The sequence below is a fragment of the Tachysurus fulvidraco genome, chromosome 23 (genome assembly GCF_022655615.1).
Source record: "Tachysurus fulvidraco isolate hzauxx_2018 chromosome 23, HZAU_PFXX_2.0, whole genome shotgun sequence".
NCBI classification, from domain to species: domain Eukaryota; kingdom Metazoa; phylum Chordata; class Actinopteri; order Siluriformes; family Bagridae; genus Tachysurus; species Tachysurus fulvidraco.
The window spans coordinates 13,781,857-13,796,450 of NC_062540.1; the positions used below are offsets into that span (position 1 = coordinate 13,781,857).

Here is a 14,594-nt window from a genome sequence, read left to right on the forward strand (position 1 = left end):
GTGTTCTAAAATCTACAAGCATTCCTGAACTGAAATACATTTCTCTTTTGCATGTATCTAAATCCAGGGGCACGGTGGCTTGGTGGTTAGCATGTTTGCCTCACACCTCCAGGGTTGGGGTTTGATTCCCACCTCCGCCTTGTGTGTGTGGAGTTTGCATGTTCTCCCCAGGTGAGGTTTCCTCCGGGTACTCTGGTTTCCTCCCCCGGTCCAAAGACATGCATGGTAGGTTGATTGGCATCTCCGAAAATTGTCCGTAGAGAGTGCGCGTGTCTAAATCCCATATGAAGTTAGAGTGTTTCAAATTCTGGATATACCCGAATGTCAAAAGTGAACGATTCGTTTAAAGATTGCATTTAAAGATTCCAGCCTGTAAGAGGTGGAACTGATCAGGCTTCTGTTCATTTCAGTATGGCACGTTGATAACCTGACATTCACTGTGAGGAAATCACACAACCTTTCTGAACTGTATATAGACCCAGTCAAGTATTTTAGAACAACAAACAAAGAAGTAGAAATAAATGAAATGAAAAACTGACGATAGTTTAGCAAGTCTAGATTTCCAAAGAGGAACCAACTTCTTCCACAGCAGATCCTGGCATGTAGCAGCAAATCCCATGGATTTATGCCAGTTATTTAGCTGAAGGCAGCTCACGGACACCTCATCTTAGCTCAGAAACGGAAGTGTTTTCATAGATTTTTTATTTGATTTCCCCATCTGGGCTGATTACCAAACTGATTAATAGAGAAGAAACACTAAACTACTTGCCTCATCTGTGAAACCACTAGTTAATATTAGTAAAATTTTTAACAGAAACCATGTTACTAAGAAACAAAACAGTTACTTCCAATTGTCCTGTTTAAATTCAAAGTAAACATTAATGCAGATGAGTATTATAAAAGGTTGCCTCCATTCAATCGTTATCTTCTTATACAGACTTTGGTAAGCAAGACGTTTTATTTAACATGGATCTTTACAAGCTTTAATTTAAAGGGTAACTTAATTTAAAGCAAACTGCAAATAAACTGGCTCCTTACCATACATGGCCTTTACAGAATGAAATATAAAGCAGCCCAAAAGTCTCCATGCAAAGGAGAAATTAATTTTTATCAAAAGATCTGTAAACATTTTTCATACTTGGTTTATGTTAAATGCAAACTGATATACGCATTAGGAAGCTGAAGGTTGTGATGTCACTAAAAGTAAAGATGGCAAGCTAAACTCTCTCATTCTCTCTCTCTCACACACACACACACACACACACACACACACACACACACACACACACACACACACACACACACACACACACACACACACACACACACACACACACACACACACACACACACACACACACACACACACACACACACACACACACACACACACACACGGGACATGGCATTTTTGTTTTGTTAAAGTGGTGTATTTTATTGGTGGAAAAAACATTATTTGTATGTACATTTCCTGTGGCATAAAATATGATGCTGTGGACATGTAAAAAGCCATTTTGCTAATTTTCTGACTCCAAAATGAAAACAGACAAAGGTAATGAGACAATATCATTTTTAACATATTTGGCAATGTATTGTTAATAAACAAAATATAATTCACCGGGGACAGACAAGAAATAGTAAAATAGTTCACACAAGTGTTCATACTGAACAAGAAAATACTCAAACTGAGCAATACAGTTGACAAACATATCTTGTACTTGGCTGTAAAATAGTGAAACTTGACTCAGAGGTGTCACCATCTGACCTGTGCAAAGAGCCAGATTTACAAATCAATTAAGCAGCTTTCATTTTCTTCACAGGATGCATGCTTGCATCATGACAAACTGCTTGCCAAGTCACCGGGGCCATCAGTCTTGGTCTGAAAGCTCGAGGTCTTCGACCATATCCTCGTCTCCTTCTGCCAGCTCCTGCAGCTCCACGCGCGACACCTGCTTGAGTGCTTTACTTTTAGAGCCAGAAGCCTTCTCCTCAGCCTCCTCACTGCCATCTGTGAAGCAAATCAAGACCAGTTCAGAAACGCTGAAGGACACGGATGGCTCTATCTGAATTTTCTATCAATGTTCACTAGTAGGAAGCCTAATAATAAATCCTAGAACATATAAGAGACTCAATGAGATTTCTCTGAAAATGTACGTACAAAACATTATAGCCCCTTAAAATATTCTAATCACATATGAACGCGATGAGTGAGCTGTGCCACTCTTCTGGGCTGTTGCTGAGAATCTGTAGGTGCCTCTTGCTTCAAACCCTGGTAGAAATCAAAAGGTGTCACACTAATATAGTATGGAAGTTCCAGGAGAAGCCTCGAGCCGGAACTTACAAAGTTCCAGAGGGAACCGAGCTTTAAGGTGGAACACTACATTCCCCTTTGCAGGGCTGCACACATACAGCAAACCTCAAAACTAACATGGCTCCACTTAAACAATAGTATAAGGATTTCTTCATCCCCCACAAAGAACATCCCCTCTTACAGAAAAGATCCTTGGAAAATGAATGTGCTGTATGATAAACAGCATGGAAACACTGACCTGAATCTTCCTCCTCATCTGAGGCTTCATCATCACTGTTGTCGTCTTCACCACTCATGTCTGACAGATCCTCAAGACCTTCGTCTTTATCGGAGTCACCATCTGTGGGAAAATTCACAAGATTTAAAGTTTAAAAATAGAAGCAAATATTAAACAGGTCTTAAGGACATGACATTGCCGTTTTGCTCAGCCAATACCACACACATACAAGACTAATAAATAAGCCTTCAGTGGCAAATTTGTTGTTAATCCTGTGTGAGAGTGAGAAAGAGGAAGAATCTTTCTGGGCTTTGAAGTGGGGATTTGATTAGCTGCCGCCTGGGAGGTGAGCACGGCGCAGACGCTGCCTCCCCCTTAATTACTCAGCAGCACCCAGGAGCCAGAGTGAGGCGAGACGTGGTGAGGGGGAGCCAATGTGCAGAGTAGAGAGAAGCACGGTGGTGCACCACGTGTGCGTTGCTGACGAGCAGAGACATGCACCTTAATAGCGCTGCGTACAGGCTGTGTGACGGGCGCGTGGGCCGCAGGAGTTCAGTAAAAGTTTAGGAACACAGCAAGTTCAGGAGGTTTGTGCACACACGAAAGCCAACAGGTTTATGGCAAGTGGTGAATAAATTAAGAAAAGTCTCTGCTATTTTCTGCAAATTAGTAACTATTAACTAGTATAAAAGTAATAACTACTAAACCCAACTAATTACGTCTAGTTAAATGAGACTAATCGAAATGCAGCCCTAGATCCACTTTATTAGGAACACTTGCACGCCTGCTCGTTCATGTTACTCTTCTACAAGCCAATCACATGGTAGCAGTGCAACACGTCAAATCACGCATGTGATCACAGTAATCTTGACTGTGATATGATTGTTGGTGCCAGAATGGCATATTTTAGAAAGATCTGATGGGGAAAAAAACAATCACACAACTGACCCTAAAATTAAATGTAATATTGAGAAGTACAAAAAACATTGAGTGACAGTTCTGTTGGTTGAAAAGTCTTGAGAGAGGTTAGAGAAAAATGGTCACTTTCTTCTTCATTTTGATGTTTGATGTGTATCTGTATCATGCAGCAGGATCACACACATGCCGGACGAATGGCTGATTAGAACAAGCAGGGGTACATTCATCTCTATTATATACTACAACACTGTTGAAGTCTCAATACTGATTGGTCAAAAGGCGTTGATTCAGCAGCTCTGACAGTAGCGGCAGCTTCAAAGTCTCCATGCCAGTGTGTTCCATATCACGGGCTATCATACCTGTTCATAGTTTTAAATAGAAATGGAAATAAAGCTTAATGTCAGTAGCAGGGAGAGGCTATTCTGGGTCAATATTTGCTCACACGTATCCCAATAACTTCCTATTCATGATTAAAGTCCTGTAGAAAAACCAGAACTACAGACTGTGATTGGAATATGCCTTATATTATAAATATATTTAAAAAGTATATTTAAACATGTGCTCAGGCCACTGGCTATAAGCAATGGAAACATATATATAGCATAATATATCACTTCAAGACATCTTTTTTAATATATTTAAGAGATACAGAATAAGTCAAAAGCATATAGTGTATAGACTTGAGTTAATGGACAAAAATGTGGGTCATTGCATTTTTCAGTCAAAATATTACAGAAGATTCATGACCTGTTTCATAATCATGTTTGAAAAGCAGCACTGGACATTAATTTCTGAAATCACGTGTAAGGAAAAAAGGAAGTGACCACCGACATGTCACTCTCTTTTAAGAAGGCGAGGCAACAGCTGGACACACAATGCAAGTCTGAAGAATCATGGGCATCGGTTTCCGTCAAAGATGTTTTAAGATCAGCAGACATTTAAATATTACTCCTTATCAAATCCTGGCTAAAAAAAAGTTAGTGATATGTATTTATCTGACAGTCAGATTTCAGAAACTGTCAGAAAGATTTCTCTCTCTTTGGATTTTGGGGCTTTGTGACCATTTTTGTATAAGGGAAAAAAAAAAAGAGAAAAAGTTTGAGGGAATAATCACTGGGAAGACCAACAGTGAAGGTCATCAAATCTGCAAAGAGGTGTGAGGCTACAGTGCAAAATTTGTTATACACTGTATCACCAGGAATCATTATGGTTGTGTTGTGTCATGTTTATTTTTATTTATCCATACAACCAACTAAGAACGATGTGCTGCAGATGAGCCCAAAATTATTCAGCACCTCGTAAATTATCGTTTAATTGTGCAAAGCACACAAAGTTTAACATGGAGAGAGAAGGAAAGAACGAGATAAGAAAACTATCAAAGCGAGACCTACTGCAAAGTGAAGATGGAACATGAAATGTAAGCAGTTCATACAACCCATCAGTCCAGTTATACAAGCAAACCTGTGGTTGGAAGTAAACAGGTTTAAACGTGATGCAACTAAACAAAGTGGAGAAAAAGCCTCAAAGAACTGTGGCTCATCTTACAACCACAACCATATCTCTGATATAGCCTGCCTCATAATGACCTTAAATATTGAGACTGTACACAAAGGAGTGCTTAAACAGCTCCTCTTTATATTTGCTCCAACTGGTGTCCTGCTAAGCCCCCCCCAACAGCCATCACGCTGGCACACGGTGGCGGCTTGGCCAGTGGTGCCAGTCACTCACTCCAGGAGTCCCCACACGCTTTAATTGCTGTCAGGAGCCTCACTGCAAGATTTTCTCACACAGCCTGGTGGCTCTTGCTTTTCCATTTCCCCCCCACCACAAAGGCGTTAACACACTGATAAGTGGTGTCTAGCCTGACACGATCCCAATCGAATGTAACTGCTTAAGCTGTGAATAAGAGGAAAAAAAATATTTAATGCAACCATATAAATGTTTAAGTCACATGTAATGGACCCCTAGGAGGGGTTTACTTCCTGGTCTAAGGGGCGAGGGTATGGGGCCAGTTAAATCTCGTGTGGAGGGAGAGACTGCTAACGTCTTTCCAGTCAACTGTTTTGAATTACAAACCCCCACTGGGATCCAAGCCTGCAAAAAGAAAATCGCTTCCTGCGAAACCATGCGAGAGGCGCGCGCACGAGGAGAGAGCGAGAGAGAGAGCGAGACGGAGAGAGAGAGCGAGACAGAGAGAGAGCGCAAAGAGACAGTTGCCCAGGCCTTGTGAAGACTCTGAACAATGAATAGCAGATGTTCATTGTGAAGAAATCTCGATTCAAACTGCCTCCAACCTTTACGGGACTTTTTATGTGGCTGTCGGACCGTAAGCTGCAGAATTTGGCAAGGACGGTGTTTGGCCGAGACATGACCCAGCACGGAACTCTGGATTTGGCGGGGTTAAAGGGAGGAGGAGAGGAGAGGAAAGGGCAGACAGCTGGACTGTTCTACAGACTACACACTACACACACACAGACCGCTGGAGAGGAAGGACATACTAAAAGATGGAAAATCTTCCTCACGTCTGAAGTTTGATATTAGCAGAGCTCCTCTTTTCCACCTTTATGTCAGGCAGTGAGACAAGAATTCTTCAGAAATCTGAGATAAAAGGCACCAAACTCAAGATTTAAAAACTTTGAAAAAGTTTAAATATGTCCATTTTTAAATATATATCTGATAGCTGAATTTAACACTATAGGTCTTTTTTAAATGTGTTTTCTTTAGATCTTTTTAAATCTACAGTGGCTTTAGAAAATATTTAGTTCTTCACTTTTTTCCATCTTAGATTAATAATACTGAAAGAATTAAATCCTTTTTCCCTTAAATCTACAAAAAAAATCTGCCATAGTGAAAGGCTTATATAGTTTTTCACTGGTTTGGAAATGTAATAAAGATACCATTTAAATAACCACATTCAAGTCTTCAGGACATTATCGCTTGATGCTACAAGCTGGACACACACAGATTTGACCATCTGGTGTTTCTTTCTGCAGAACCTCAGGCAGGATGGGGAACATCACAGTAACACTATTTCAGGTCTCATCACAGATGTTCAGCCAGGTTATGGCTGGAGCACTCAAAAACATTCACTGACTTGTCCTGAAGCCATTCCTGCTCTATCTTAGTTGTGCATTTCAGGTTAGTGTCATGTTGGAAGCTGAACCTGTGCTCCAGTCTGAGGTTCTGCATGCTCTTCAGCAGGTCTTCCTCAAGGCCTCAAGGATGTCTCTGAACTTTGATCCGTTCTGATTCTCAGCCCGTGCTGCTGAAAAACATCAGGTGATGAGCAAGGCTTAATTTTCTCTCCAGATGCAGCACTTGGCATTCGGAGCTCAGTCCTGGTTTGACCATCTGACCATAGAATCATGGCCCAAATTTCCTTTAGGTATATTTTGTCAAACTTCAAGTAAACAGTCACTTATTTATTTAGATTTTTACGGAGCTTCTGTCTGGTGAATCTGTTATAAAGGCCTGATGAGGATGTGCTGCAAAGACCTGCCAGGTTCTCTCTCATTTCAGGTCCTTACTCACATCCCAAAAAAACCTTCTCTGTACCCTGCTCACTTTGGCTGCATGACCAGATCCAAGAACAGTTTCAGTGGCTCAAACTTTCTTCCAACAATGTCAAAGGCACTTTCGAAGCCAAAACCAGTGTTTAACTTGCTATCAATTCTGTAAACAAGAACCTGAATTACAGTGAATTATTACATAAATGGACTCTGTAACCAACTTCCACCACACTGACACTAGTTTCATTTTTGGAGCAACTGTTCACTTAGTCCAGTTCTGAACAAAAATACATTTTCAGAAACACAAATTTGACTCAAGCTATAAGTTATTATCTAAGCTAGGATTTAAAGAAACAGCATCAATGGATACCTCCATCACCACCAAGTCTAATCCTTCTTCTTCTTACTTGCTTGCTTGCTTACTTACTTCTTCCTATGCTGGAAAATTTTTTTAAATATACAAGAAAAAAGGAAGGAAGCTGTTGAAGGAAAACTATTTCAGACACCTGACTTTTCATTCTTCAGATGCCATGCTCACAGAGACGACCCGAAAACAATGTCCCGTCACTTAAACTACATTTATAGGAAAACTTGCCAGAAAAAAGGAAAGAAATTGCAAAATGTTTCCTTATTTAAAAAAAAAAAAAAAAAAAAGAAGGAACCATTTTGATGGGCAGTAAATGCTTTTACCCACTTCGGGTTGAAACAACCTTACAAACAGCCGGAATAAGAAAACCGTAGAAAGATTCGACAGCCAGGTTGGTTCTTTGCTGTGATGTGCAGTGTCAACTGTGGGACATTAAGAGGACAAACATGTACTCTACAGAACTTACCACAAATGTACTTTAATCGAGTAGAAATGATTGCTGGAAACCAAATGGTCTGAATAATTGTGGAGACCGAACTGAAAATGTTAAAGTCTTAAAAAATAAATAAATAAAAACAACCTTCTTAAAGCTTGTTTATGCTTTTTCTTTTGAGTACATTTTGCAGACTAAGGAGGAAACTAAATTAATTTCATCTATTTTTACAGTACGGCTGTAATATATCAAAGTGAGGGGAAAAAAATAAGGGGTTTATATATTTTCTGCACTTGCTCACTCATGCGAGATTTTGATCTCTAGCATGCTCCTTAACTCTATATCCACACCCGACACACGGTCCACTCATGCCCCATTAAAAGAGCTGGGAACATATTGAGGCTGAAACCCACAGCACATGTACAGCAGACGGAGTTATGACCTAAGAAATTCCCCCAACACCTACGGAAATCAATTCACGTGATTGTCTCAAGACTACCACTGAAGTGTGTGTATCAGTGTCTGAAATCTGTGTGTGAAAGTGCTGTGTCCTTGAATGAAGCCCAAAACCCATCATTAACCCAGCCTTCAGCCATCTCTTCACTATTAGAATCTGCATTGGCTTTGTAGAGGGAAAACAATAGAAGCGTGTAAACTCTCCAGAATGATCTAATGCAGAAATATAAGAATACCTTTACGCTTTTGCATGAGTTCACCGTTGTCTGAATCACTGTCTGACTCAAAGAGCCCCTTGAACTCTTTCTTATCTTCATTTTTCTGTTGGATCTTCTTACGCTTGATTTCGGGAAGGTTCAAGTCTTCCATCTACAAGAAAAAAAAAAGGTTCAAAATGACAGAGAAGCATGAAGCAAACTTTATAACTGGTTATATGATTACAAGCACAGTTAGGCAGCACTTAGCTCATAGACTCTTTTTTCCACATTAGGTTTAATGCTTGATTACAATAATTGCATTTGGAGTGGAATAGTGTTCGTAATAACCTATTTCTTTCTATGTCTTGTTTTTTGGACAATGTTTTTAGCAATTTCAGACATTGATAATTAATAGCAGCTATACTTTTCAACCAGGTTTGTTCCCTTGCAGCCTCCCCATGGGTTACATGTGTCACAGAAACGATCAAATATTTCCATCAGGTTCAAAAAGCAAGGAATATTATTTAATAAGTTGGTGCGATGCCAGAAATGGATTACTTTCCAAGCTCTTCCCGAAATGCTTTATTCCGCTTATTTTTTTTAATTTACTAATGAACACCACATAATGCTTTTTATCCTTTTATATATGCATTTAATGTTCTGCATGAGACAGGTTAGTTCCTGTTATCACATTACAGCAGCTATAAAGAGTTGTTTCCTTACCAGCTTCTCTTTTCTCTCTCTAAGTTAATAAGGTTAAAAAAAATGCTTGTCGGGTTACCAAGAAACAGCAGGTGTGCAACTTACCTTAAAGATCCTACAGTGGTGGAATTATTTATTTATTAAATCCCAGCACTGACACTGGAGGCTCCTTACAAATGCACTAAACAAACAACTCCTAAAAAAATCAATATCAACAATACTACTTTTACTTTGTTTGCCATGGTTAAGTTCAATAAAATGAAATGTTGCTACACAAATGATAATGTATAAGAACATGTATTAAAATAATCCCGTGCTCCATCAATCAGATGCGAGAATAGATTCAACAGTGCTATGGACGGTATAAAGGGTTTTTTTTAAATCCCTGTAGGGAACTAATACTGATCCGCTTATTTAAAAAAAAAAAAAAAAAATAGAAAGAAAAAAAAAAAGATGAAATCTGAGAGTGCTCATCTGTGTCTATGTGTGTGTGTAGCTTTTCAGAAGTGCTATGATGGAGGTGGCGGCAGGCAGCTCCAGTGGCATGAGGAGGAGGGGGAGGAGGGAGTAATCAGATCCGGGTGTGGGGGCTCTGGATCAAAGCCTGGGCCGCAGCCCTGAGCACTCTAATACTCTTCCTGCATCCCTCGCGCTCCCCATCCGAGCCTCCTCCGCCAATCTGCCGCTTCCCCGACGCCAACACTCCGCCTGGTGTCATCTCCATTATCGCCTTATGGACATGCTCCAACTCCAGCACGCTCTCTCTCACTCGCACTCTCAAACACACACGGGTTGGTGTGTGTTACATTAAACTGCTGCTATACTTGGAAGGTAAGGTTACTGTATCTGCGTTTCCTGTGGGATTTGAATCTCTCTCTTCATCCGACATATAAATAAATTGAAGTACAGTTGATATGGTGACTTTTTTCCCCACACATGACACAGTTAGACCAACACTAGACCTGCCAGAAGCCGTGGTGCTTTAAATGTGTGCGAGATCATATAGAACACTTACTCTTTCTTTGCCTGAGATTTCTAGCTGAATCTCTCGCTCTCTTAACTTCTTCCACTGGCTGTAGTACCTGGTGAGAGGAGTTCCTTCTTCAGTAACCTGCTTCTCCCATGCCGCCTGCCACGTATACACAAAAATATGAAATGTGTTAGAATTTACCCTTGAGAAAAAACTTGTCTATTAGAAGACCAAAGTCTAGATGTTGATTATTTCACCAGATAATCCCAAGCTATTCTTTAAAAAAAAAAAAAAAAGGCAGAACACTGCTGTTTTCTAAACATGAAGCAGCTTGGCTTTAGTAGCTCAAGGCAGCTAATCATGCCAGAGACAAACTATAGCGAGAGGTCAGAAATGGAAATTTTCACACTTTCACATTAACTCTTTCTGTTCTGAAGGGAGTACAAAACTTTGAGGAAAGTGTGTTACCACTGCTTCATGCTCAAAACAAAGTTTTTTTTTTCTTTACACAGGTGGTCAGATAAAAATTATGAAATAAATAATAATCCTGTACATGCACATATAGTCTGTTATCACCTCTCATTAATCATGTCAATTTCTTATCCAGACCTTTGTCTAAATCAAGGATGACCCACTAATACACAGAGTATATAAATAAAACACAACATATTAATAATTACGTTTCATAGGAAGTATTTTCAACACCAGTGTCACTCATGAGAGAAAGTAATTGCCCACTTAAACGGTGGTATTTGTAGCAGCAGTAATCACATATTGTGGAGGACCTTCACCCACTCGTATTTGCAGAACTAGTTTGATCACTAACTGGTATCCATTTGAACGTGGATTTGCCTTTGTAAGAGATTATCAGAAACCGACATGACCACGTCCTGACACCTCGATCATCAAAACCACGTTTCACCTTATATATATATTGTTCCTACTGTGAAATTTTAGTTGCTTTGTGGCAGAACCATGCCATCCAAAACATACAATTGTGGATCATCAGTCATTTGAATGTTATTTTAGAGGAGGGTTTTTTTTGTTTCCAATGGTTTCCACCTTACTATTCTCTCATGAACCCCATTTTGAGTCATGAGCCCTGTGTTTAGCTGAAACTGCAGAGGCCTGCAGCTTTTGAGATGTTCTTTTGGGATCGGTTGAGATTTCCTGGATGAATTGTTGCTGTGTCCTCAGGAGAAATTCTGGCAACCAGATCACTACATGGAAAGATTCTCTACAGTTCCTCGTCTTCTCAAGTTGGCTCTCAATAAGATGGAGTCACAGAACATTAAGATGACTTTGTAAACTTTTCCAGAAAATATTTTAACCTTTTTATTTTTTTTCTTGGCAAAACCTGTTTTGGAATGCTTGAGTAAATTTGGTTTGCTGATAAACCAAAAGGGACCATTACTATTTCACAAGTCATGTTATATATATATCCCTTTGCTCCTTAAATAAAATAGAAAAATTAATTCTCTAGTACTTGCCGTTTTATACTTCACGAGTAAATTTAAGGGGGAAAAAAATCCTTCCGAACATAAACATTTTGTACAAATGTAATGCAAATAAAGGTTGCTATGGTTTGGGGAAAAAGAAGGAATTATAATGCATACTAGCACTGGGTTTATCATCTAATTTATATTCTAAACAGACATTTCAATGTGATTTGACCTTGATTATTTTCAAAGTTATTAAAAAAAGTTTGTAAGCTTAAACGGAATAATGGGGGGAAAAACAAGATTGTGAGGATGGAGAGAGAAGCCAGACCAGAAGATTTCTCTCAGCCTACCTTTAAAGGTCTTTGTGGAAGATATTGATCAGGTCAAATAAGATTTTCTAACCTCCAAATTCAATAGACCCTAATAGATCTCGGCTTCCGTCGTCAGTTATCGAAACTTATTTATTACAATTTGCGGTGGTTTGTAGGGCAGTGAAAAATGAATAGAGCACAATAAAAAGTGCAACTTCCTTCTTTATTTAAAAAAAAAATCTCTCAAGCTTAAAAATCTATTTTTAAGTCTCAATCAGTTAAAAGAACTGGAATGACCCATGACTTTGGTGCTTTTGTAAAAGCCATAGCAGCTTCCAGAAATGCTAGAATAGAAAAAGACCAGGAGAGCAGGAGGAGTGGCACAAGCAGAGAAGGAGGGTGGGAAGATGGCCTTAATTAAATTTCAGCTGTTTGCTGGACAGATCACCAGGGCAGCATGCCAGGCAGACGTCCTGTTACAGTGGCGCAGAGATGGTTGGCTTGCCAGGCCAGCTACTGAAGGACATCGCTCCTGCCGCCCAGAGCCGGCGACAGACGCACCCGGCGCGGTGCCACGCTGTCTGCCAGCACTGAGCTGCCGCACCCCCTCCACTCGCCTCCAGAGTCTTCTACATTACAGCGGGGGTGGGAGGAAGAGGAATAGAGACAGTGGGGGGGGGAGAGAGAGAGAGAGAGAGAGAGAGAGAGAGAGAGAGAGAGAGAGAGAGAGAGAGAGAGAGAGAGAGAGCCACCCCACCCCATCTCTCCTTCATTTCACTCTTAAATGGTCTTAAATATTTATCAGGCCTGAGAGCAGCTCCAGCCAGGAACAAGGAGGGGGTGGGGGAAAGTGGGATGGGGTGAGCTCCGGCAGGGTGACAGATGAGAGCAGAGATGAAGATGGATGTGGCATAGAGCTCGTCCTGGAAAGGAAACGGCTCCTCGTTTCTCTCCTCGCACCATCAGCGCTCCGTTCCTCCCTCACTATGTCTCGGTCTCTTCCCAAACCACTCCTGCTGCCATCACCCGGTCAGTGCAAATACACAGCAAACACGTGACTCTAAATAGAGCAACATGCCGAGCAGCTGTCAGATGAAGAGTCTGATAGCTAATATACTTCCTGTTCACTCCTCCTCACTGAGAGCAACGCTGTTAGTAAATGTTCCCAACCCATCGCCACCTCCACACTAATATGGGCTACAGAATTAGGGTCAGTCTCAGCTGTTGCAGTTCCAGTCAGTGGCCAAGTGTGAGACCAGCCATGGCCGTAGGGCCTGCATGTGCAAACATGCACACAGAATTATACGCTCACACAGTCCTCTAGGGAAGACTGTGGGTGGGTCGCACCAGCTGACACCTGTACATCATGGAGAAGCTGAGTGAGGCTGTTGTGGGTGGGTGGTGTGGATTGGAGCGAGCAATAGGGACTCCGGCATGTTTTCGCTACTAAAACAGGCCTGTCTCTGTCTCAATCAGGACATATGGAGCAAAAGCATCTGGCCACAAACGTGGTATAGGCCAAGAGAGAAAATTCTTGATGGAGGACAATATTAACATTGAGTAGATGTAATGCATAGCCATATTATGGCATCATTGGTTATCACTGAACCAGGTAATACAGCAAAAATATTTAAAAGCACCTGAATATCGTGACTAGGGTTTGTGATTCTTGTGATACAAGCATCACATTATATAAGAAAATTTTTTAGAAACTAAAAGTGACAAAGGGGGGGCACGGTGGCTTAGTGGGTAGCACGTTCGCCTCACACCTCCAGGGTCGGGGTTCGATTCCCGCCTCCGCCTTGTGTGTTGCATGTTCTCCCCGTGCCTCGGGGGTTTCTTCCGGGTACTCCGGTTTCCTCCCCCGGTCCAAAGACATGCATGGTAGGTTGATTGGCATCTCTGGAAAAATTGTCCGTAGTGTGTGAGTGTGTGAGTGAATGAGAGTGTGTGTGTGCCCTGCGATGGGTTGGCACTCCGTCCAGGGTGTATCCTGCCTTGATGCTCGATGACGCCCGAGATAGGCACAGGCTCCCCGCGACCCGAGGTAGTTCGGATAAAGCGGTAGAAAATGAATGAATGAAAAGGATGAATGAATAAAAGTGACAATAAAAATGAGCATTTCCCTCATTTCAGTATTAAGAAAAATTCTGGAGGAAAAATATCAGCTGTAATGTCAGGACCTGCTTATTGGCAGTAGCAACCGTAAAGACTAGATAGTGGAACTTTAGGTGCAGTAATGTGCAGTGAACATTAACAGGAACATAATAGCATTTTTTTTTTTGCATAAGCTTATAGAAACTTTGCCAAAGTATATTCAACTTTTTTTCTCTTTTGTCAAAAACCTGAAAGTTTTCATCATTTTCAACTGATGTTAAAGCTGGGGTCTCTGTTGTTTGAAAGCCAATGTTGACATTTGAAATACGCCCCTAACCCAAATGGGTCCCACCCCTGTTTTGATAGCTCCGCCCCACACATATACCAGACAAGTATAATGTACAAAGTATAACCCAGACAAGTATTATGGCGGAACCTGTTGGGGCAGCTGACCGAGGGTATATTTTTATCAATAAATGAACTCAATGAGTAATACTATGATATTACAAATGTGTTTTTGTAGTACTGTGTGTTGTACCATGAAAGGTTTATCTCAGTTTCATGTGGAAGACACTCAATTCTCTCCAGCGCCGGAAAGCTGATCCTATATTAACATGTCCTACTTCTTGCCTTATTGTAAGGTTTTCTTCGCTTTCTTTCTTTG

At 40.8% G+C, this 14,594-nt stretch overlaps 1 protein-coding gene across 1 annotated transcript in view; it reads right to left on the reverse strand.

Moving 5' to 3' along the window:
* Positions 1-1,408: 1,408 nt before the first annotated feature.
* The window catches only part of noc2l (NOC2-like nucleolar associated transcriptional repressor), a 36,491-nt gene continuing 23,305 nt past the window's right edge, over positions 1,409-14,594 (reverse strand). Inside the window, exons 16-19 of the mRNA XM_027170439.2 lie at positions 10,126-10,239; positions 8,448-8,580; positions 2,550-2,651; positions 1,409-2,008 (exon numbers count right to left, since the gene is read on the reverse strand). Coding sequence (XP_027026240.2) covers positions 1,869-2,008; positions 2,550-2,651; positions 8,448-8,580; positions 10,126-10,239 — 489 coding nt within the window. The 3' untranslated portion in view covers positions 1,409-1,868. The remainder of the gene's footprint in view (positions 2,009-2,549; positions 2,652-8,447; positions 8,581-10,125; positions 10,240-14,594) is intronic.